General features: G+C 36.8%; 1 protein-coding gene across 1 annotated transcript in view; it reads right to left on the bottom strand.

Annotated features, from left to right (window-relative positions):
- The window catches only part of SCLT1 (sodium channel and clathrin linker 1), a 48,131-nt gene extending 25,817 nt beyond the window's left edge, over nucleotides 1-22,314 (bottom strand). Inside the window, exons 1-12 of the mRNA XM_009334937.1 lie at nucleotides 22,232-22,314; nucleotides 19,232-19,299; nucleotides 18,477-18,529; nucleotides 17,494-17,563; nucleotides 16,302-16,357; nucleotides 15,801-15,933; nucleotides 14,883-15,005; nucleotides 12,783-12,848; nucleotides 9,844-9,914; nucleotides 4,056-4,146; nucleotides 3,792-3,883; nucleotides 1,958-2,135 (exon numbers count right to left, since the gene is read on the bottom strand). Of these exons, the coding sequence (XP_009333212.1) occupies nucleotides 1,958-2,135; nucleotides 3,792-3,883; nucleotides 4,056-4,146; nucleotides 9,844-9,914; nucleotides 12,783-12,848; nucleotides 14,883-15,005; nucleotides 15,801-15,933; nucleotides 16,302-16,357; nucleotides 17,494-17,563; nucleotides 18,477-18,529; nucleotides 19,232-19,299; nucleotides 22,232-22,265 (1,035 nt within the window). The 5' untranslated portion in view covers nucleotides 22,266-22,314. The remainder of the gene's footprint in view (nucleotides 1-1,957; nucleotides 2,136-3,791; nucleotides 3,884-4,055; nucleotides 4,147-9,843; nucleotides 9,915-12,782; nucleotides 12,849-14,882; nucleotides 15,006-15,800; nucleotides 15,934-16,301; nucleotides 16,358-17,493; nucleotides 17,564-18,476; nucleotides 18,530-19,231; nucleotides 19,300-22,231) is intronic.
- Nucleotides 22,315-22,392: the final 78 nt, after the last annotated feature.

Below are 22,392 nucleotides of genomic sequence, written 5' to 3' on the forward strand. Positions count from 1 at the left end.
GGTTTTTAAACTCTGAAAAAAAGATTTTATTTTTACCCTTCATTCTTCGTATTCTCCCCACTACTGGGCTGTAAGGGGAATGCTGTTAAGGATCAAAATATCTTGCTAAGAAAAAGGAACTGACAAGTCCAAAGGTGGCCATCGAGAGCTGGAGGATGTAAAACTTCATTTTTCACCCCCTTCTGAACTAGACCCTAACAGGTAAAGGGAATTGTAGAAGATCAGTTCATAAAGCAAATGAGATGCAGAAAGTTATGAGGAAGTTATGAAAAGATGCCACCAAAGGGTTTCCTAAATGACTATAAATATATGGGAAGAAAGGCTGTAACAAGCTGATAATCCTCTTTTGTGTTACAAGAAGAATCACAGACCACAGTAACGACCAGAACACTAAGCTTTGTCAATATTTTAATCTAGTCTGGAAGCAGGCCAGAAGGTAGCAGGATCTCTTTAAAGAAGTTAGTTCCCTCTTCTGTCCAAAAAAAGGAGGCAGGTCTGCCTCCTTTGTCACAGAACTGAAATCAGCAAGAGCAAGACTAACTTTAACATTCCAACAGTTAAAACGCTAGTTTAGATACTCAGGAGGCTCCTCAAGTTTGAAAATCAACTTCAGAATAAAAGGGAGCGTTTATCTCCTTAACTGCTTAACAGTTCAACATGTTAGCCCAAATAGAACCAATTCTAAGATTCTCCATTTATTCCCACAGACATTAACTAAAACGGGTTTCACTTACTGATGGCTACAGTCATCAGATGTGCATTGAAGTTCTGTCTTGCCAGCAAACACGATTGATTGTATTTCTAAAAGCCTGACTCGAACTGAAGCTTAGCATTAAAACACAAAGAACCCATACCAGACAAAAGTTTACCAAGCCCTGTATCCTATCTCCTAAAGGGGCAAACAGCAGATACTTCAGGAAAGTTAAGGACTGGGAAAACGGTGACTATTTTTTTTTTGATCAATAGACATGTCAAGATTTGCTGGATTGGACCCTGTACTTTAGGAAGTTTTGGTGGATTGTCCTGTCGTGAATATGACTGTTTTCATGCCTGTACTTTTGGCATACACATCATCCTATGACAGTTTAATCCCATACTGTATATAAAAATTTGTTTTAAGGCCTCTCCACATGTCTAGTTTTCTTTGCTGACTCCTCCTGCACTTTCCTAATTCTCCTATATCTTGCCTGAAATGGGCTGATCAAAACTGCACATGAAGGTGCACTATGTTTAAAGGCATCTTTATTTTTAACTTTCATCCTGAACATTCTATTCACTGTATCAAGTACCACTGAGGATTGCATGAACGTATTCTTAAGAGACATCCACACCACCTCCTAAACCATTTTTTGACTGGTAAGACTAAATTCAACACCCAGTATGGCACATTTGAATTTCTTTTGCCATTTTATAATATGCTAATAAATGCCTTTGCAATTTTTTCCTGACTGCAGACCTCACCCACTCATTACTCAGTCACTTTTCCAGATTTCTTCTGAATAATTAAGATCTGAACACAGAACTTATTCTCTTGGTGAACCACGTCCACCATATAACAAAAAAGTTCATTTCGTTTTAGCTCTTCTTTCCTAACCATTAATAAGTTATAAATTCGTAACAGGACCTTCCTTTTTATTCTGACAGCCCAATTTGTTTATAAGTATTTGATAAGAAGCTGTCAAAAATTTTTGAAAATTCAAGTTCAGGGACAGCATTATCACTTAGATCACCTTTATCCAGGCACTCAACATAGTCTTTGAAATTTATACTGTGTGACAAGTCTAAGTAATGTATGGTCATATCACAGTTTGCTATCTTACACAACTAATTTTAGTACAACAGACATAAAAGAAGCTTGGTTGTGTATGCATGTATGCCTGTAAGAATACATCATCAGGCACTTCACAACTGTAAGTGATTAAAGTATTATCGAAAAAATCTTCATCCATTGCCTCACCTGACTTTTTTGTAGGTTAGCTTCTTCTAAGAGCTGTATGCAATCTTGGACTTTTTCAACAGCATCATATTTCTCCCTTTCTAGATTAGCATACTTTGTCTGAAGCTCTGTGATTTGTTTCTCCAGGGCTGTTCTTTCTGTCCTCAGCTGTTCAGCGTCTTGGACAGTAACACGTAATCTACAAGACAGTAATAATTTTACTCATTTAACAGTAGGATGCTTAATTAAGACACTAATTCTTTCAAACTAAACTAATAGGAAGTATTTATTCATAAGTTGCCAAAACTGCATTTCTGGTTTTCTGCTTGTTTTTGGACAGAGTCTTTGAGTTTAATATCCATCGAGTCCTAGAAAGAAACAGAATTAAAGGAGTTAACTCAGATATCTAATCTCAGAAGATCCTTAGAAGAATGTTGCTATCCTGGGATACATTACTGAAAATGTTCTATATTAAACCAGAATAGAACAGCCCCAGAAGGAATAAAGTTTTCCTCTGTGGAGGAAATAGAATAATTGGATGTGGGCAATGAAGTTGCAGCTATACCATTAGAACATGAAAACCACTGGTAATTTTACAACAGCTCAGAAATTCTTATTGTTTAATTATGATTGTCAGTATTGGCAGGCATAAGAAAGAGCAAGAGAGTCTCAGAGGTATCCTCAAAAAAAATCTCAGAAAATTCCACAAGTGCTGCTGGTTCAATAAAGTGCATGGTTCTCAATATCCATACTGAGCACTCTGGCAACACTTGGGCTGCCTTTTCAAGCAGCCATGCTTTTTTACTTTCTAACGTGTTTGTAATAAAACATGCAAAGACAGCCACTCGATTTTTGCAGAACCAAAAACCTACAGAAAATAACAAAACTAGCTAATTCCTTAAGACATTCTAAAATAAACTTAAGAGCCTCCACAATCCTTAGGCCAGTGAAATTTCACCAAGTAGAGGTAGCCACACAAGTCTATGCAACTCCTCCAGGCCGTACTTGACCACACAGTCACAGGGTTGGTTCCCTAGTAATTATTTGGTTTCTAGAGTTATTGAAGAGTCTGCTAATCACGCTCACAAGGCTGTGACCAAGAAGGGAAGATGAACAGTCATACAATAATTTCAATAAGAAATGTACGAATTCTTCTTAGCTATCAGGTCATTTGACTAATGTTAATAATTCAACAACAGAATTCAAATGTTCGTGAAACTTGAATCAAAATCACTGTGCTCAGCGAGTATGATATCCCTGGAAAGTGAAGGGGGGGAAAAAACCCACACACAAAAGAACCTGGTCTTAGATCTTCCAGTAGATAGTGCTGGAATTAAAGTTCTACTCCTTAGCAGGTATTCAAACTACTTTTGTAACTAGCATTTACTGTTAACAAGTGTGCTTTACCAGTTTTATGAAATAATCTTTTTTGTATAAAGATTGCTGAACTAAGACCTGAAACCAAAGGTTATTTAACACTGAGAAAAATCTGTATTCACCTCAAAAACAGCTAGTTTACATAAACATTTTCAAATTTCAGTGTGAATGTTTTTCTTTAGAACTCCACCTAAAGCTAACGAGAGTTGAGAAGCTAGAATTTATGCACTAGAGTGAAAAATATATGCCTCATTTTCTCTCCATTACAGCCAATAAAATCAGGTGGTCTGTTTTATCATTTTAAAAACATTGAAATCAGAAGCTGTTCTGAAAGGTTAGAGAGCAGCCAAGCATAAGATATCTGTATTTTGAGAAAACAGAACTGCTCAGAAACACAAAACCCAGAGGCTGAAAAAAACGTAATATTTTATCTCACTTGCATGTATCCTGTTATTAACACCCAATGAGCTATCTTTACCTTGTTTCTAATTGTTTTACACTAGACTGCATTTGCTGCAAGCGTTTGTCAGATGCTGTTTCTCTTTGCTGGGCAGATATCACGTCTTCTTCCTAGAAAGAATATATGTATTATCCAGACATCATCTGAGCTTCCCTGAACAAAATAAAGATACACTAACATAAAACAAGTTAGAGAACAACTTGCGATTAATTTAATGTCAGCATGCAGACAACTAACTAGCCATTCAATTGCAATACAAAATTATTCCTTTCTCTCGATTACCTTTCTCTCCAATTGGCCTTGAAGCTTCTCTGTCAATCTGGTCATTTCATCAACCTTAGCATTTGCTGTCCGCCCATCTATTTTGGCTTGCCTGTACAAAGAAAATGGTCTATGAATTACATTTCAATTATTACAGGGGAAAAAAACCGACTCCATTACAACTTTGTTGAAATAGCTGTGAAGGGCAGTCAGATTTCATAACACTGTTCCTACAGGGCAGAAAAGGTTTCCCCCTTCTTCTCCTTCCTACTATGTGGCAGTGAGAGAGGAATACCAAATTCATTAAACAATTGTCCTGTGGAAATTACTTCTTAAAGATAGCTTAACAAGAAGGTGCATGTGCTGATTAAATATTTGGAAGGACTAGGCAATCAAAAACTTTAAGTGATTCAATAACTTAAATATAATTGGCCACACATACTTAATAGAGAAATCTTATTCAGAATTAGATTTCACTTTTTAAAGCAATTTGACCAGGAATTAAAAAAAAAATAATTAACCACTTCTGAAGAATTTAAGTGATGTGCTTTGTAATCTGAAGAGGTTTGATAAGCTGAAACAGAAAAGGAAAAAAAAAAAAGGGCTAATTAAGGAATCAGACTTCCTCCTCAGTAGAAGAGCTTATTGAAATGAGCAACCCTCCTACTCTTCTGACTTGGGAACAGAAAGACATACAGAGTCCTTCACCTGGGGTGTAACCCAATTATTCAGGCTGCATATTATGCTAAATTTAAAGACCAATCATTAAATGTATGATAAAGTTAAAAAAGAGCAAACGTATTAGATAAGCTAATGCAAACTGGAGCACTAATAGCCATGAAAGAAGCCAGAAAACACTTAATACTGCTAAGAATCAACTTCAAGCAGAAATTCCTTACAGAAATAATAATTTTGATCTAATAGCATAAAAGATGAGCATATTATACCTATATGAAAATCTTAAGCAAAATATACATAATCCCAGCAATTCTACAGCAAATATTGAATTTCAGCTTAATTAATCAGAAAAGCTAATTTTGTTATCATTTCTTTAAAAAGCAAAAACAGACATAAAAACAGTATTCCCAGACACATGGTCCTCATTGCAGGTCCAAACTTTGATCCTACCCCACCTGAATCATGCACCTTTCTCCTACAAAAAGTGCCGTTACGTTTATGAGGACATGAAGTTGCTTCCCCAAAAATATTTAATAATATTTAAAATGTGCTGTAAAACAAAACAAAACCTCAAAACCCAGCATAAGAAGGGAAAAAATAAGAAAAATATAAAGAAGTCATAAAACTCAGAACATCTTCAGTATTAAAAATGCATTTTAATGACCAAATTCAGATTCAGATCAAATTCAGAGGTGCGTGTTTAACCAGCAACAAATTGATTCTAAAGATGCAGCTTTTATTCTTCACTGTGCAGTATATCTTTAACATAATCTTGGCAAGTTGTCTCTGTTTAAAAGCTTTATGATTCTGAAATGCAGATACCTGCCCTAGCAATGCCAAGTTTCCATCCTGGCAATGCCAACAGAGCTTCGAAACACTAAAGCACTAATAAATGTTTTAATAAAAATTCTAGCATATAAGTAAGTGAAATCTGTTCAAACCTCAATTCTCTACAGAAATACATCAAATATTACATCACCTCTATGCATGGCAGATGATGACCCTTTAATAGCTAGCATAATAGTACATAAATAGTATGTAAATAGTACAGCGTAACTACATTTTATATTGAGTTTATGTTAACACTGATGAGAAGCAATGACTCAGTTCTCAAACACTTCTTAAGGAGTTTCTGCCCAAATTTCAATTTTTTATTTTGGGTAAGGTCAGCTTCTGACCTAAAGAATAAAAGCTAATATCATCCTGAAAATAACTTCCAGCAGAACTCTTAATTTTGTCTTCTTTTTCCCAGATTACTTGCCAAAACTTAATCTGGGAGTCTTCCTTCAGGCACGCATACTGGTGATGTAGGATGACAATATGCCAGGAGCGTGTTTGAAGTGTTTTATATCTACATGTATCAGATTGTATACTTTGCTACATACTAATCTTAAAATACCTAATATTTATCAACACATTTATAAGTTTAGCAATATCAAAAGCTCCAAAATTGCACTCAATCTAGGCCATACAAACCTAAATTCTCTTATATGTAAGTTGTTTTTTTTCCTAAATCTACTTTTCCTCTCTAGACTTGTTACTCTATCACCATAAATCAATGTAAATCTATTAAAAACATCTAAAAGGATTAGAATTGTCTGCAATATATGCTATATAATCCACGCAAACTACATCTATGTAATTTCATGTTAGAGAAACAACTGGTGAAAATATTCCAGACTTCTTTGAGAATCACTGCAGCACTTACTTTAGAGCTAAACTGAGCTGCTGTCATTAGCTTTGCGAGTGTAACATAGTACTGTTTTTAGGGCTGCAAGAACTTTGGCTGATCTGAGAGGAACATGAGTGTAATCAGTGCCCGTAATTAGAGATGCAAAATTCCTCCGAGAGCCTCTTTGCCCAAAACTAAGAATGCTACAGGGAGAGTAAAATGACAAAGGTTGCTCATGATCATCGCCAGCCAGATTAAACAGTTATGAAGAGACTTCTGAGAAGACGACAGCTTGAAAGGAAACATGAAAACTTGCGATTGTAGGCGACAGACCTTACAGTGACAGCCCAGCAGCGAAGCTGTGTTTGACCCTGCCAGGAGTCACCCCACGGGCATTGCCACCTTCTCCCATGCCTGAGAGCAGCCACCCCACCAGACCCCGGGAGCAGCCTGCCCCCAGCCCAGGGTGAAATAAATGGGGACCAACCTATCAGGTGTGTGTATGGGAACTCAAGGGGTGCTTTCTCAGCAGGGCACAACTAGCAGACTTCAGGAAGCAGCACAAGTCCACTTAAAGCTGGAGCACCCGCACCTCCAGCAGGAGGGGCGTGTAGATGGGGGAACATGTACTTCCCAAAAAGGCAGTATCTGTGCACATACTTTTAACTCATGCTTCCTGCGAGAGAGGGTGTGTGTACCTATATAAAAGCAAGCGAGAAAGTGTGTGTGAGATCAGTACTTCATGGGATCAATTACAGAAAGCTGTTTATAGATTTGTTTATTAATATATTGCAAATGCCTAGTATCATGGTTTATCTGTTATATTATTAATATTGATTATTAACATACAGGCCACTGATTGTCCGTTTATTGATTAATGGCATGCAGTTAACTGCTTTGATTGCCTTAAGCCACATGTTGAGCAGTCTTGCCCAGCTAGAACATATTAAATCAGAAATCTAGTGTTCTGAAATGAGAAGGAAGAGGACTACTCCAGCCCTATGGATACTTAGATGGAAGTCTAAATTCACTCACCATTTCACTATTTACAAAACAGCAACTAATCAAAAATATGCATATATATATTTGGGCACGTGTGAGTAAAAGTTCAGAGCAAGATGATCCACTAGCTTTCAGTCAGTCCCAGGGACTTCTACCTTTTAATGTACCTTCTTCCTGAAGCAGTAGTTTAAGTAGAAAACATGCACATCCACGCTCATTGCCATATAGACAGTTATACAGATCCTTGTGTGTGTGCATGGCTATGAATCAAAGAGTTTGGTCATTTTGGTTTTCACACCATATTCTAAACTATTTGATCAAAGAACTTCATATAACTCCAAGGATCAAGCCTAAAAAGGAGTTTCCTTTTAAAAAATGAAATAAAGGTGAGACCAAAGGAAATCATGACATCTGTAATTTTGACAAAACCACTCAACTGGCTGCTCAACCACAGCCCGAATGATTTTAAGTTGGGGTTTGTTGTTTTTGTTGTTTTTTTTTTTTTTAATCAAATTTATAAGTGAATGATATATCAAGACCATAATTCAATACTAATACCCTCTGCAAGGGAAGAAATTCCAAAAGAGTAGGGATACGAAAATGTTGTTCTTTCCCTTTTAAGAATTAAATAGTAGTACGCACAAGCAAATTGCGAGTGATGACTGAGTTTGGAAATACTTTATTTTAGCAAATACCCTGAATACCACCTTAATCTTTGATTGCTTGTCACAACATTTTCCTTCTCCAAAACACACTATTTTTGGAAATAGTTTTTCCATGGAAAAATCTTGGCTAATAAAAATGAGAGGTGCTAACACGTCACCCTCAAAAACACATCCTCAGTGATTGAGGTAACTTGGCATTTGTAAGCAGGTTCTGGTCCTAAATTTATTGTACAAAGGAAATGTAAAAATAAACATTGTTTAAAACAAATAAAATTCTTCTAGTAAGTAAACCATAAAATACCAAGCAGGGGGTGAAAGCTTAGCTGCTGCTAGTATTAATTTTTATTGCTCTAACAGCAAGAAAGTTTGGATACAACCAATCTTGAAAAAAAAGACCAATTTTTAAATTGGTTAATAAATACTCAACAATGACCAATATTCAACACTAATGAATCTGTTCATTCACTCTAAACCTGTTACGTTTTACTTGTGGGTATTGTGACACAGTAACTTTAATATCTACGACTAGTACAACTAGACTCGTAAAACAGATGGTAAGATTTGTGTAACACCCAATCTTTACAGTGATAAGCACTTAGCATTACAACAGACAGCAACTGCTCTTCATGTAATATTTTGTATGAGTTTGGAAGAGAGGAGAGGGAACGTCTGATGCAGCCATTCTTTCTTGGAGGGATAAAAATCAGTATCAGCCAGTGTTCAGCCAACCTAGATTTCTAAATACCAGCATTACTTGCAAAAGCTGCATACAAAAATTGAGTGCATGAACACGTGTGCATGCACAAACACACACAGCCATCTTTCACTGTGTACATAAAAATGGAAATTATTTTTACCACTTTTGGGGTGACATTCTTTAAAATCAAAAGATAAAACTAACTAAAACATCATAGCGGTCCAACCACATTTAATATTTTAATCACAGTATCAAAGGAAATTACAATCACTAAAAATCAAAGGCAAATTTAATAATGAAACCAAAATTTAAGTACATTATAAGTTGTAAGCTTATAATCTTAAAAGTTTATTTAAAAAAGCTTATTCAAAACTTTAGGTAATGCTATAAAAAAAAAAAATCACTGGCTGATAATGAATCCATTTCTTTTTTATCATCAGTCCACAAATCCACTGTTTACTGAAATTAAACTTTAGTTTGACCTCAACCATCACTAATTGAAAGAGTTAACAGATACAGTAAACTGGCATTGAACAGACTATGGCTGTAAATACAAACAATCATGAAATTGTGTCGCAGGCATTTTTCTCATTTTCCTTAATATACTTCAGGAATATAATTAATGCTTCTCTTACCTCTAACTTCCAAACAGCCTATGGTTTAGAGCTCTTTATTGAAAAACAGTGAATGGAAATTTTATTAAAAACATTAAAACTTGAAACTACTTTGAACATTCAAATTTCAGAACTGTAATGAGTAATTATGTAACTGGCATTTAGGCAAACTGTATTCTAATGAAAACCTATCTTCAGAGTGAATTTTGTTGTGATACTGACACTTCGCTCCTTTTAAATCAAAGGTCAAATGCTGAATATTTCAGGAAACAGCTGAACCAAAGAACGCTAACTGGAAATACGCTACCCTAACACTAATGATGCACACATTTGTAACAAACTTAAGAGGAATTAACTGAAACCATTGTAACTATCACTATCAAGTCAGTTTGCAGTACAAACAAGGCCCATGATACAGCAGCAGGTTAGAAAAAGCTATAGAAAAGATATTCAATAATTTTTTAAATTGCCTGGTTTATACCTGAGTTGTTTTCGTAGCTGCTCTAGTTCCACATTTTGTTCTGTTACAGTTTTCAGAAACTGTTGATTACTCTGCAAAATAAGGAGATATTTTTAACATGTTCCTTATTGCATTGATAATGTTACATATGCAGAATTGTTATAGGGCATTTCTACAGAATGTAATACCACAAAAATAGCCAGTAAGGTCTATTTAACACTGTTGCTGGTCTCCAAGTGCCAAGGTTTAGGTAGAGTATTTTAGAAAGGCAAATGCAGAGTGATGTTACCCAATCCTCCCCGCTTCTTTCCCCATATTTTGGTAGTGTAAGAACTCCCTGAGATGAGAATTGTAATAGTTCAGACCTACCATTTGCATTCCCATCTAGTTTAGGTGTCTGGGCTACCTTGTCACGATGAGTACCACAGTAGACCACATACTGCTGGAAAGAATTCCTTTGTTTTAGAGACAAGAAACAATGATCAATTGCTCCTCCTTCATTTTTTCTATGCCAGCCTGGAGGTGTCATTCTCCTTTAACTGCCTTCTCATTTGAGAAACATTTCATATTTTTGTTACCCTACTAACCTTTTCTAGATCTTACATATACATATCTCTTACACTGAGATATTAGAGATGACCACAGCTGCAGGCAGCATTCAAGACACTACTGTACCATGGGCTTAAGCACAAGATTTAGACTAGACAGAAGGAAGAAATCTTTTATGCTGAGGGTGACGAAACACTGGCACAGGTTGCCCAGAGAGGTGGTGGATGCCCCATCCCTGGAAACATTCAAGGTCAGGTTGGACGGGGCTCTGAGCAACCTGATCTAGTTGAAGATGTCCCTGCCCACGGCAGGGGGGTTGGACTAGATGACCTTTAGAGGTCCCTTCCAACCCAAACTATTCTAAGATTCTATATACTTGTTTTCTCCCTCTCCTAATAATTGCTAACATTGTTCTTGCTTTTTTGACTGTTGCTAAGAATTGTTTTCAGACGCTTCCTACTTCTACAATACCTATTCTGAGTGGTAACAGTTAATTTCAAGACCATCATAGAGAACCCGAAATGAAAGCTCCCTCTTGCCCACATGCATTATTTTGCTTTTATTAATACCAATGAAACGTCAGATAAAATTCACTCAGATATTCAACATCATAAGATCTTTCTGCAAACTTCCACACTTTACTTCAGTTTTCACTACCCTAAACAGTTTAACATCAGTAGTGAACACTGTTGCCTCAATACTGAATCTCATTTGCAGAACACTTATAAACATGCTGAACAACTCTAACTTGAGCATATCTAGGAAACACAGCTGTTTCACCACAATAAAAAAACCTGACTAATTACTCTGTCTCTTCACTTTCTATTTTTCAGTGTGTTAGTTCAAGAAAGGGCATGCTTCTTTATCCCATGACATCCTTATGCCTTTGGTAACGGACCTTGCCAAATGTTTTTTGGATAATGCAAACAAATGGATTACCTTTATCTTAACATCGTCCGTTTCATCTCTTTCAAAGTGTTTACATATTTCACTCTCCTCTCCACATCACCTCTTTCCAGTTTTATGATTTTAAACATTCAGTGATCCTATTTTTTTGAGGTACCTACTACTGATTTGCTTGTAACAGCAGATCAAACAGTCCGTAACTTCCAAATCCTCAAAACTGCTTTAAAAGCTCATCATTGTACTTGCTTGAGATCGTTTTCAGACAGCAACCTCCCAGTACCTCTAAAGTATCTATCTACAGAGAACAGTTAATTTTGAGACCATCAATGACTACATAAGGCAAAAGTTCCTGAGTCCATTATTTTGCTTTTATTAATACTAATGAAATAGCTTGTAAACAGGACAACTGCTTGCAAGATATAATTCTGTAGTAATCTGCAACATACTACTCAACATCTGTAACGGCTTCACTGGTGTATTGTACTGTTTCCAGCACCACAGTTCAAGAATGATGGCACAATTGGAAAGAATTTAAAGGTAAGCAAGAAGAATGATTAGACACCTTAAAAACATAGTCAAGGAACATTTAAAGACTTGACTTGCTTTGAACAGAATACAAAAAGCGGGGAAAAGGGAAAAAATGGCAATATAAAAGTTTTCAGTAACAGGCACTGTGACAAAGAACGTAGAAATCCTTCCTTCATACCAACAATATTTCACAGCAAAGAAACAGGCTTATATTTTAACAATAGGTCAAATGTGAGGAAAAAAAGGTTCCAGTGATAAAGACAGAAAAGAGCAGACTGCCTAGAGTAAGTTAGGAGTCTTTCTGCACTGCCAGTATCCAAGACAAACATTAATCAAAAATCACACAGAAATCATGTCTTTCAGAGAAGCAGCTACTCAGCCAGAAACCTCACCAAGTCTTTGACCTCAATTTTTCCACCATATTAAAATTGTTTGTCAATCCCGGAAGTCCTAGGCTAAAGCTTAGAGACTAAGAAGTCTCACAATCTAAGGATATGGATGAAGCACTGGAAGATGATTAGAGCTCAGAAAAAACCCTGAGAAGGTCAACGACAGACACTGAAGCCAGCAGTGCCAAACTAGGAATCGATAAACATGTGGCAGAGCTAACCTACGTAAGAGGTCATCATTTAAATAAATTTTTCCTTTGTGAAGATGGTTTTGAATGTGTGACTGAAGTACACTCACCACATACTAAAATTCTGAGTGTAAGCCTACCACTGACTCCTTGAAGAAAGAGCTCACATAATTTTAAGAGCTAACCTCTCAACCACCCGACCTGGTGTTTGGAGTTCAGGAAAAAAGCCATTACTACTTGAATTTGACTGGACCCTAGAGAAGTTTGCAAATCTGAGTGGCACAAGTTCTTTTCCAACCAGGTATGTATGAATGACTTTTTGCTTTTCTTTTATACTTTGAGGTTCTAGTAGGAAAAAACCCATAATTTACTAGGTCACTGTTCAGAAGGTTTTACTTACCAACTCTATTTTCTCATTGGCTATATGCAGTTGCCGAGTCAACTGTTGAAAGCCAGTCAGCTGATCCTAAAAAGAGAATTCAGAGCTTCTTATAATCATTATCATCATAAAGGGCGTATAATTAGAGAGTTTCATAGTCAACGGAAAACATTTTCAAGAAAATTTATACATGTTGCAGGAAATTCAATATGCCTTTGTAGATTTAATTAGATTGCTTTTAGCTGTTGACCTAGTAATCTGACAAATTAAATTTACTACTGAAAAATGTATCTGAATGTCACTCAGTTACAAATTGCCTCCTTCCAAAACTCATACATACTTACTATCAAAATATGAAAGCATACATGAGTAGTGCCTTTAAAGAGCCACACAGACTACAATGCTACTACAAGCATTTTTGCTAAGCACAGTAGCAGACATGTACCCCTTAATTAAAAAACGCCTGTATGGACACGTTTAATTTGCTCTTTGCCATATAGGATGTCTTGCACCCACACAAAAAATTGTCTGATTCAACTCGAGTCCCTGAACATGCACTCTCTCTTCCTAGGAAAACTAGTATAACACACACACACACACAAAAAAAAATCATCTGCAGCATGCCAAATGTCTTCAGAGCACAGAGAGGACTCAAGTCCCTGACCTGGAACATCTGCTAGTTGTGCTGTGTTTAACAGCCTCAAGGCCAAGTATATGCCAGAAACCTATTCCAACAACTCCCTTATTTACTATGTCCAACCCTTACAATGATATCCTCTTTCATCTTCGTTTTCTGTCAATTCTAATTCTAGTTGGTCTTACCTATTCCTATTTACCTCTGATAGCTATTTTCTACTCCTCCATTAAAAGCAAAACCTAAAATAAAAAAGTTTATTTAACTGAAAAGTCTTTTTCTGTGGGAGACCAGTAGCATTTAAGAACAAAAGGCAGCTCAACCTCATTCTTGTTACAACGGCATTAAAATCCACCAAGAATTTAGTTGCCAATGAAAAGTGGAAACTGACAGCTCTAAACCCTCCAACAGCTACCAATGACTCTGTATGCTCTACTATGTGTATGTTATCAGTAACTGACAATGCAACACAAGAAATAATCTAATAGAAGGAACAGGAGCAAAAAGTTGGAACTACACATAGTTATGAGGATTCCCTCATCTATTACTTGAAATAATTATGAAACTTGACAGAGCACAATAGCTGTACATATATTTTTCCTGTTTCTCGGAAAAGAGCATATTTCTGAGGTGGACTTAATACCACAAAAGAACAAAAATCAGTAAAAAAATTCTGTTATATAGGTGAGCTGTAACTGTGCCCACAAGTCTAGTGTACTTGAAAATGGAAAGCATGTGTTAAAAATTTGTAGCATCTCTTTACAGACCTAGAAATATCTGTAGCGAGGTACATACAGGCATGAAGTTTGTTAGTTCTTCACACACTGAGCATCTTTATATAGCTCATCAGAGCAAAATAGCTTCTTCTCTGAACTAAGATTTCCTGAAAGGCCTTCCCCACAAACAGCAGAAGAGAAACAGACTGCTAAACACAAGCTAGCATTAGAAGAGTACTGGTGAACTTCATTTTTCATCTGTTTACACATGCTTCTCTACCAAATGACAACAGGAAATAGAGATGACTTTTCCCACTATCCCACTGTGGCCTTACAGACAAAATTCAGGATTCAAACATAGGAGAAAACATGAAAGACTTCTACCTTAGAATAAAGAATTCAAAAACCTTTAGCAGCTTTTTCAGATTTTGAACTCTACTGAAGATTTCCAACCATGCAATTCAAACACGATTATTTAGATGCACATGCATATCTTCTGCACATATACATATGTACGCACTAAGACTCAGACTCAGTGCGTTCCCCAAGTTCCTGCCCACATATTTGAAATAAAGAACTTTTCCAATCGTAACAGTGCATTTAGCTGATGAATCAGTGACTCATCTGACCACTCAGCCTTAGATGACTAATATGGAAAATAATTAACAGTACTGGTAGAACTCCCCCACTTCAGTTTGACTACACACAGACCCAGAATCTCCCAGTATAGAAATACATTCCAAAATTAACAAAAATATAAATGAAAATTACTTTCTGCTTTTGCCTTTCAGCCACATGAATCTGCGTTTCAGTCATGCGTTCCTGGTACTGCCGCTGGAGTCGATCATGCTCCTGTAATACAGTCTGCCAGAGCTCTATTGCGTGTTCTTTTTCCTATGTTACAAAACAACGATTTGTATAAAAGTTTCTATTACAGCACATTTACCTTCATCTATCATTCTCTAAAAAGAGAAGTCTTAACTTCTATTTTGAAGAAATGCCATTTTCTGTACTTCTCTCTGCATGCATTACAACTACAGACAAAATACCAAATTCAGATGCAGCAAAACAGATGCTTACAACTTCAAATTCCACCTACAAGTGAACTGCAAGTTTTCCAGATTTTTTTTATAGCTCAAACTTTTACAGGTATTTACTGTAAGCCTACAGTAAATATAATATTCAAATACCAAAATTCAGCTGCCAATTTAACTTCAACTTAATTATATGCAGCAGGATTGATACATCATTGTAATAAGCTCAAAAAATTTTCCTTATCTTTTCACATTTAAATATTATTTTCTATATCCCACATATACTTGCCTCCTTATACCACATTATAATGGTTTTGATTAAAATGACAAGCTACTACAAAAACTTGAATTGAACAAAGTATTTCATTAATTTTCTGGTCAGGAATTCAAGATAAATATCAAGTCAACTAGGTAAAATTACAGGCACAAATCAATATTAAAAACTTCCTATATGAATCTAGGAGAGAAGTTCCTTCAGGTTTTTAAGTTGAAAGTATAAGTACTTGTTTCTTTAGCTGCAGAAAGTCAAAAGAGCCTCAAAACAGTCTCAAGGAACTCTGAACAAATTAATTCTGAATGAAAAAATAAAACAGCTTCCCCTCATCTGCCAAGGCACAAGAGAAATAAAACAGCACAAATGTTTCATCTCACACACTTGATTCATCAGTTGTAGTTGTTCTTGAAGGTTTCTCACTATTCCTTCATCTGCCGGAATATCAGTTCCTAGAGGCACAAAAAGAAGAGCCTCCAGTTGCTTCTCAAGAGCCTCTTTCAACTCTGCATGCAGCCTGAAATTCAAAGAACTAAGTTTAGCAAAGTATTTCTTTAACAGGATTTTTTTAACAACTGAAGTATACTGTACCTTCAATCTGTATGTACTATTTACTTCTAATTCATATTTAAATCTATTATGTTCTATAAACACATTATTTTGAAATAGTTTAATATCTAGGTTTTTTAGAGATATGGTTAAACCTCCTAAACCTGATACTGTAATCTAGATTAAGCATTTAGAGTCTTAACATTAAGCTCGTGAGTATGAGACCTTCCACTATTAAGTAATTCAAAAGATTTCAAGGTCCTAGGAAAAAAAAGCTTTTTAAGGTTTAGAAATCAAGAAAAACAGCAGTAGTAACAGGGCAGTGCAATTATTTACCTTTCATTTTCCTTGGTGACTTGTTCAAATTTCAGTCTCATCTCACCCATTTGTGCCTAACACAAAAACATGCAAAAGTAAGCTCTCATTTTAGTGACATAAACTTTGGTAATTCTTTTATCTTTTAATTCTGACTGATACTGTAAAAGATGGACAATTTAATTCAGCATAACACAGTAAATGAAAGTCACTTCCTTTTTTAAGGAAAGTCACAGGATGCCAGTTAAAGTTAACGGCTGCTAAGTCCTGTTACACCTGAGCATTCAGAAGTTACTATGAGCATTAAACTTACCTTTTGGAATTCTTATAGCTCTTACAGATTGATTCTTAATTAATGCAAATTCTTTTAGGGATACAGTGGATAACTCTCATCTTTTATGCAGTAAGCATGCGAGATAAGAGTTTCGGAATTAACTGAGGAGAAACTTCAGTTACGTAAGTCAAATGGACCGTTTTGTTAACTAACTAGCGCAACAAAGCCATAGTGCTTCTATTGCCTTCTGAAATCGGCCAAGCTGAAGACTGTACTTGCAGAATCTTTATGATGGACAGATCAAACAAATTAAGTGCATTAAACCAAAACCAGAGTATAACTTCTGCATGTAGATCACAAGTAAAAATTGCTTTCTGTATGCCACAGGTTTTCATTATTAAACATATCACTTTGCTTTTTGGTGACCATATGAAGCATTAAAGTTTCACTTTTCTGTGGTTGAAAGGAGGACCAGTCCCCCTCCACCTCAGCCTCCACAATAATAAACATTTAAAGAATTATTTGAATCTGAAGAATTATTAAGAATGAAGGAGGCTGGGTGTATCTACACTTGCAGGACTGAGCTGGACTGCATGGCCAAGGTCAGACCTGTAAGGAAAGGGGGCAACAGCTGCCTCATCTGAATGTCACCTAGGAAAATACCTGCAACCATATCAGAACATCTAGAGAAATAAAACATGCGTGTTTCATTTCACAACACTACTTCTCCAAACACACAGCAGTCTGTGCAATTCGGACAATCTCCCAACCTTTTCATAGAAAGCTCTCCGTTCATCCATTTGAGGCAGACTGCAATCCAGCAAGTTTGTGAAGCATGGCGCAGGCATACTTTCCTTTATTGACCAAAACTAACGGCCTAGATATTAATATTACAAAATACTAAGAATATACAGTCTGAAATGTTAGGAACATCCATACCTGATAAAGCTGCAGCTGTTCTCTCATTTCTTCCAAGTGTTTATCATACTCTGTGATTAGAGTTGACAAGCTAGAAAGTTGAAAAAACATGCTTAGAATAAATTTTGTAAATGCTGGAACATTGTTCTGATAATTAGTTTTACAGAATTCTTAATCCTGAGAACAGAACAAAACAGTGACTTTTCTTTATTTCCAAGCTCTATATTCACCAGAATCACATGAACAAATTTAATCACTACTTTTAAAGTATGATCATTAGCAGTAGATTTCCTGTATAACAGAGCTAGAATATGGGACATTATAAATGAGCACTGAGACGACATTAATATTTCATCCATAGAATCCCGAACGATTAAAGACTAGACTTTGTTACTGCTTTTACATACAACAGTAAAGCGGCCTATAAGACAACGTAAAATAATGTAGCTCTACTGATATACTTTTTCCTTCCTAATATTTTTGTAATTGATAGTAATTCTCTGAATATTCTGTATTAGTCTGGAGTGACAATGCCTTAAAAACTAAGAAAAAAGCATAGGTTATTTTTATGACAGAACGGAAATGACAATGATTATTAAACAACTTACTAATAGGCAACTGTTATTGAAGATTGTCAAATAAGCATTTTTAAAAACATCCACCTGACCTCAACAGACAGCAGTTACCTGCTACCTGGTACAGTCTTACCCGCACTTTTGTTTATTGTCTTAAAATTTAGACTAGAGAATTCCTTCATTCATCTCTCATCCTTTATTTTACAGATTGTGCAAGAAAAGTCATGTTTCATTTACTGAATAAACAGAATAGTATCTAAAAACAACTGCTACAGGAACACTTTTACAGACCTCCATTCACAAGTTCTCAGAGCTGTGAACACACGTACGTAAGACCAGGTTCACCTGGATATTTACACTTTTAAAAGCACATAACAATTTATTTTGAATACTTTGTCGTATTCCCACTTATCATTTGGAATCAGTTACCTTTGGTCCATCATCCTGGATCCTGATCTGCCATCACCACCAGGGGCATTTTTCTGTAATGGTATACATCGTGTATTAGTACTTGCACATGACTGCATGTAGTTCTAAATTTTTATATGCAACCCAAAGCTGTTGTTCTGCCTGTACTGTAGTCATACACAATATCCCACATGATCACTTCCAGGTTTATGTTCAAAAATCCTTGAGTGCCGACCCAATTTGAAAAAAATTTTTTTTTTTTTCCCCCTGGAGATGCTCTGATATAAAGCATAATTGCATCTGAGGGAGAATCATCTTGCTCTTAAAAGAACAATCGTAAGTTTGTGTAAGTGCTAAGTTCATTTCCATGCACCTCAGCACCAGGAAAGTGCTGACGCCCTAGCTTCTGCCCAGGCTTTCAGACAGGCTGATGGTACCCAGCACAACAAGTTATCTTCACGTGAGACCAATCTCTTAGAAAAGAGAAGTCTATAAAAGTGAAAAAGTCTACTAAAGTAGAAAACAAGTATTCTTTCAGGGATATGTTCTCCTGCATATGACAAGCTTTTGAAAACGCACCAAAAATACCAGAATTCACTGCTATGACAGTTTTATTCTGCTGCTGCTTGGAAAAACAAGCAGCTCTAGAGTTGTGTGACGGACCCAAGGAAAGGCCAGGCCACATTGACGCAGGCTGTGCTCTATGTATGCAAAGATGTTTGTCTCAAAACCTCACCAGAAAAATTCTTACTACTTCTAGCCCTGAGTTCACATACCTGCTCAGCAGTGGCTCTCAAAATCTCATCTGTTTCATACTGTCCAAGTGCCACATTTAGCCTCTGATCTGAAAAATACAAAGTTTGAGAATCATAGCTACAACATGGGCCGTTATCTAGATAAACCTGACTGGCAGTCAGAAATATGTTTAACGGTGTAGTGCTTTGAAGGCACACAACATGCTTCATAAAATTCTTCCATTAGCGCAATTACTTTAATGAAAATAGGACTTGAAAAAGCCTACAAAGACTGTGTAATAATAATGAATTCCATTTCTTTCATATTCCTTCTGTTTTGTTTTAGAAATTTTAAAAAATGAAGTTTTTGCCTAGAAAACCCACAAACACATACACGTCTTAATGATTCACTAAGTGGTCTAAGTGCAACAAATCACATTGCGTGTCCAAATTCAATCAGCTGGATGTTTGACAATTAACCTGTTGTTGGGAACTCTACCCTGCAGTTCTCAATAAACTTTCAACAAACTCAGGTCAAGAGAGCTTCACTGATAAAATGGATCTGAGCACTTAAGTATATCCAGAAGAAACCCAAACAAGAATGAAGAAATGCAGTCTGTCAGTATCTGCTTTTTCTGAAAGAAGCAAAACGTAATGAGATTTCACACTGCTGAGCTGGGAACATCAGCTAAGGCATCCTTAATCATCTAACTTTGGCTATTCGGATTTCAGAGGCTACTTGTACTACAAATGAAAGAACCAGCAGAAGGTTGGAAGGGAGAAATAACAGCTCTTTCCACGTGTTCTCAGAGTGTTCTTTGATCTAACAAAAACACAGTATAACCAGCCGGTCAAAAGAGGTGCTTCATTGATCTCCACAGCTTCCTGAGGAGGGGAAGTGGAAAGGGAAGTGCTGATCTCTCCTCCCTGGTATTCGGTGATAGGACATGTGGGAATGGTTCAAAGCTGCACCAGGGGAGGTTTAGACTGGACATTAGGAAGCCTTTCTTTACCGAGAGGGTGGTCAAACACTGGAACAGGCTTCCTGGAGAGGTGGTCGATGCCCCAAGCCTGTCAGTGTTTAAGAGGCATTTGGACAATGCCCTTAACAACATGCTTTAACTTTTGATCAGCCTTGAACTGGTCAGGCAGTTGGACTAGATGATCATTGTAGGTCCCTTCCAACTGGAACTATTCTATTCTATGCTATAAGAATCTGAGTGACACCTTTGTAACTGAAATGGATAAAGAGGAAGAAAAAGGAAGTCGGGAAGGTAATGCATACATTTTGATTTAAAACAACTTCTTGCCTATTTTTCTTGATACACGTCCCGTGGTTCTTTTTCTGGTTCTGGTCTTCTAAAGGAGAATATAGGAAAAAGACAGAAGAGAAAGAAAGGAGGTAATAGTAAAAGGGTGCCAAGGAACCGGAAGGGGAAAGTAGCCACCCTCACCAACCACAGCAGTCTGCAAACATGAGAGGCCGTAGGTGCAAAAGGGGAAAAATCTCAAACACCCCTTACAGATGCACTCACCTTCAACAGTGAATCATTACATACATTCTGCTAAAAGCTCTATCTATTTAGTAGCTTATCACAAAAATATGTAATGGAATGGATGAATTATTATTTGTAGAGTTGGCTGCTGATACCACAAAAAGCATTCAGGTAAAATTCAATTTATAACTGATTGGTGGCAGAGACTAGCATTTCATTCTGAGAACCTTCTTTACAGCTACATATTTAACGCAACAAATATTTATTCTACAAAGCTGAATATAATAGCGCTTAGAACCTCTTTTTATGTGTATTACACACAGCATTTTAGAACTTTTATTTCACATTCATGAAACAAGAGAAACATCAATCCATACACCAGACTTAGAGTAGGCCTCAAATAACTTATGTCTCAGCTGGCATGCAAGCCAACTTCAAATTTGTCATTTGGCACCTTTCAAAATGTACGAAGCTTTTTAAAGAGTGAATTAAAACTCCTTGATAGAAAAGGCAACTCTTACCACCTCACAGTGAATTCAGTCTGCGCTCTATTTAGAGCCTAAAGATTTATAAAATAAGAAGCTACACCCAGACAAATTAAATACGTATAAAAAAGCAAAATACCAATATTTGAAAATCCATGATTTGTTCATTACAGTATAATAAATACTCATGCAAAGCTCGATAAAGATATGGGCTTTTGAACCAGGACGACTCTGTTGGCTCAGAGAGAACCTTTTCTGCTACTAAGGTCCTTGGAATCAAGAGCTGGTCTTTCACCTTTGGCCACCCAAAGCTGTCATCCAAAGTTTAGTATCAATTGAAATTTTGATTTTTGCGTGATGCACAGCCATAGCACTTCATGCACTGTGATCTTGTCCTACTTCCTGCCGTGCTATCAAGTTTTCCTGTAACACTAATTAGTGACAGGGACAGTAACATTCTTGGGACAACACATCAACCCATTCCCTATTTACAGGAATAGAAACTGTGCAGAAGCAATTTTTGCCGGCATTTTGCTGGTTAAGTAATTAAAGTGTACTCTGATTCAATCATATTAAGCTTACATTAAAATTATCAAAATTGTAACAAAGAACACAATTAAAAACACTGATTTTAGTCTGTAAAGCAAATCTTATGAATAACTGGCAAGGCAGATTTTTTGCCTTTCAGGTGTACGCCAAGCATATGAAATGCAGTAGTTTCTTAACTAGAGAAAAGAGGCATTATGACAAAAAATGCATGTGTTTTTGGCTATTACCCTCATTAGCAGCTTTTAATTATTAGTCTTCAGCTAACTAAAGAAATAGTTTCGATGCTATTCACTATAGCAAACACTAGAAGAGCTACAGAATATAAATATTCATTGCTACAACCACAGGCAAAAGGGGTTTCTACCCTCTGCAGAAATTGACCCCAGCTCCCGAGAGGCAGCGTCCAGGCCTCGGCTGCTCTGCTCCATCCTTCAGCCAGCCCCTGGGCCAACCCGCGATGCGTGGGGAGCAGGCGGGCAGCCCACGAAGCCGACCGCTCGCAGAGACCTCACCTGGCTCTCCCCCACTGCCGAGCTCAGTGGCCATGTTTCCCGTGGAAAGCTTCACCGCAGCTGAGAGTTCCCCCCCACGGAGAGCCTGCAAAAACCCGGGGAAAAGCCGGTTATTTCAGCCGCTCGCTACCCCCGGTGCCCGGCGGCGTTTCGCTTCGCCA

The sequence above is a fragment of the Pygoscelis adeliae genome, unplaced genomic scaffold (genome assembly GCF_000699105.1).
Source record: "Pygoscelis adeliae isolate BGI_AS28 unplaced genomic scaffold, ASM69910v1 Scaffold31, whole genome shotgun sequence".
Taxonomy (NCBI): Eukaryota; Metazoa; Chordata; class Aves; order Sphenisciformes; family Spheniscidae; genus Pygoscelis; species Pygoscelis adeliae.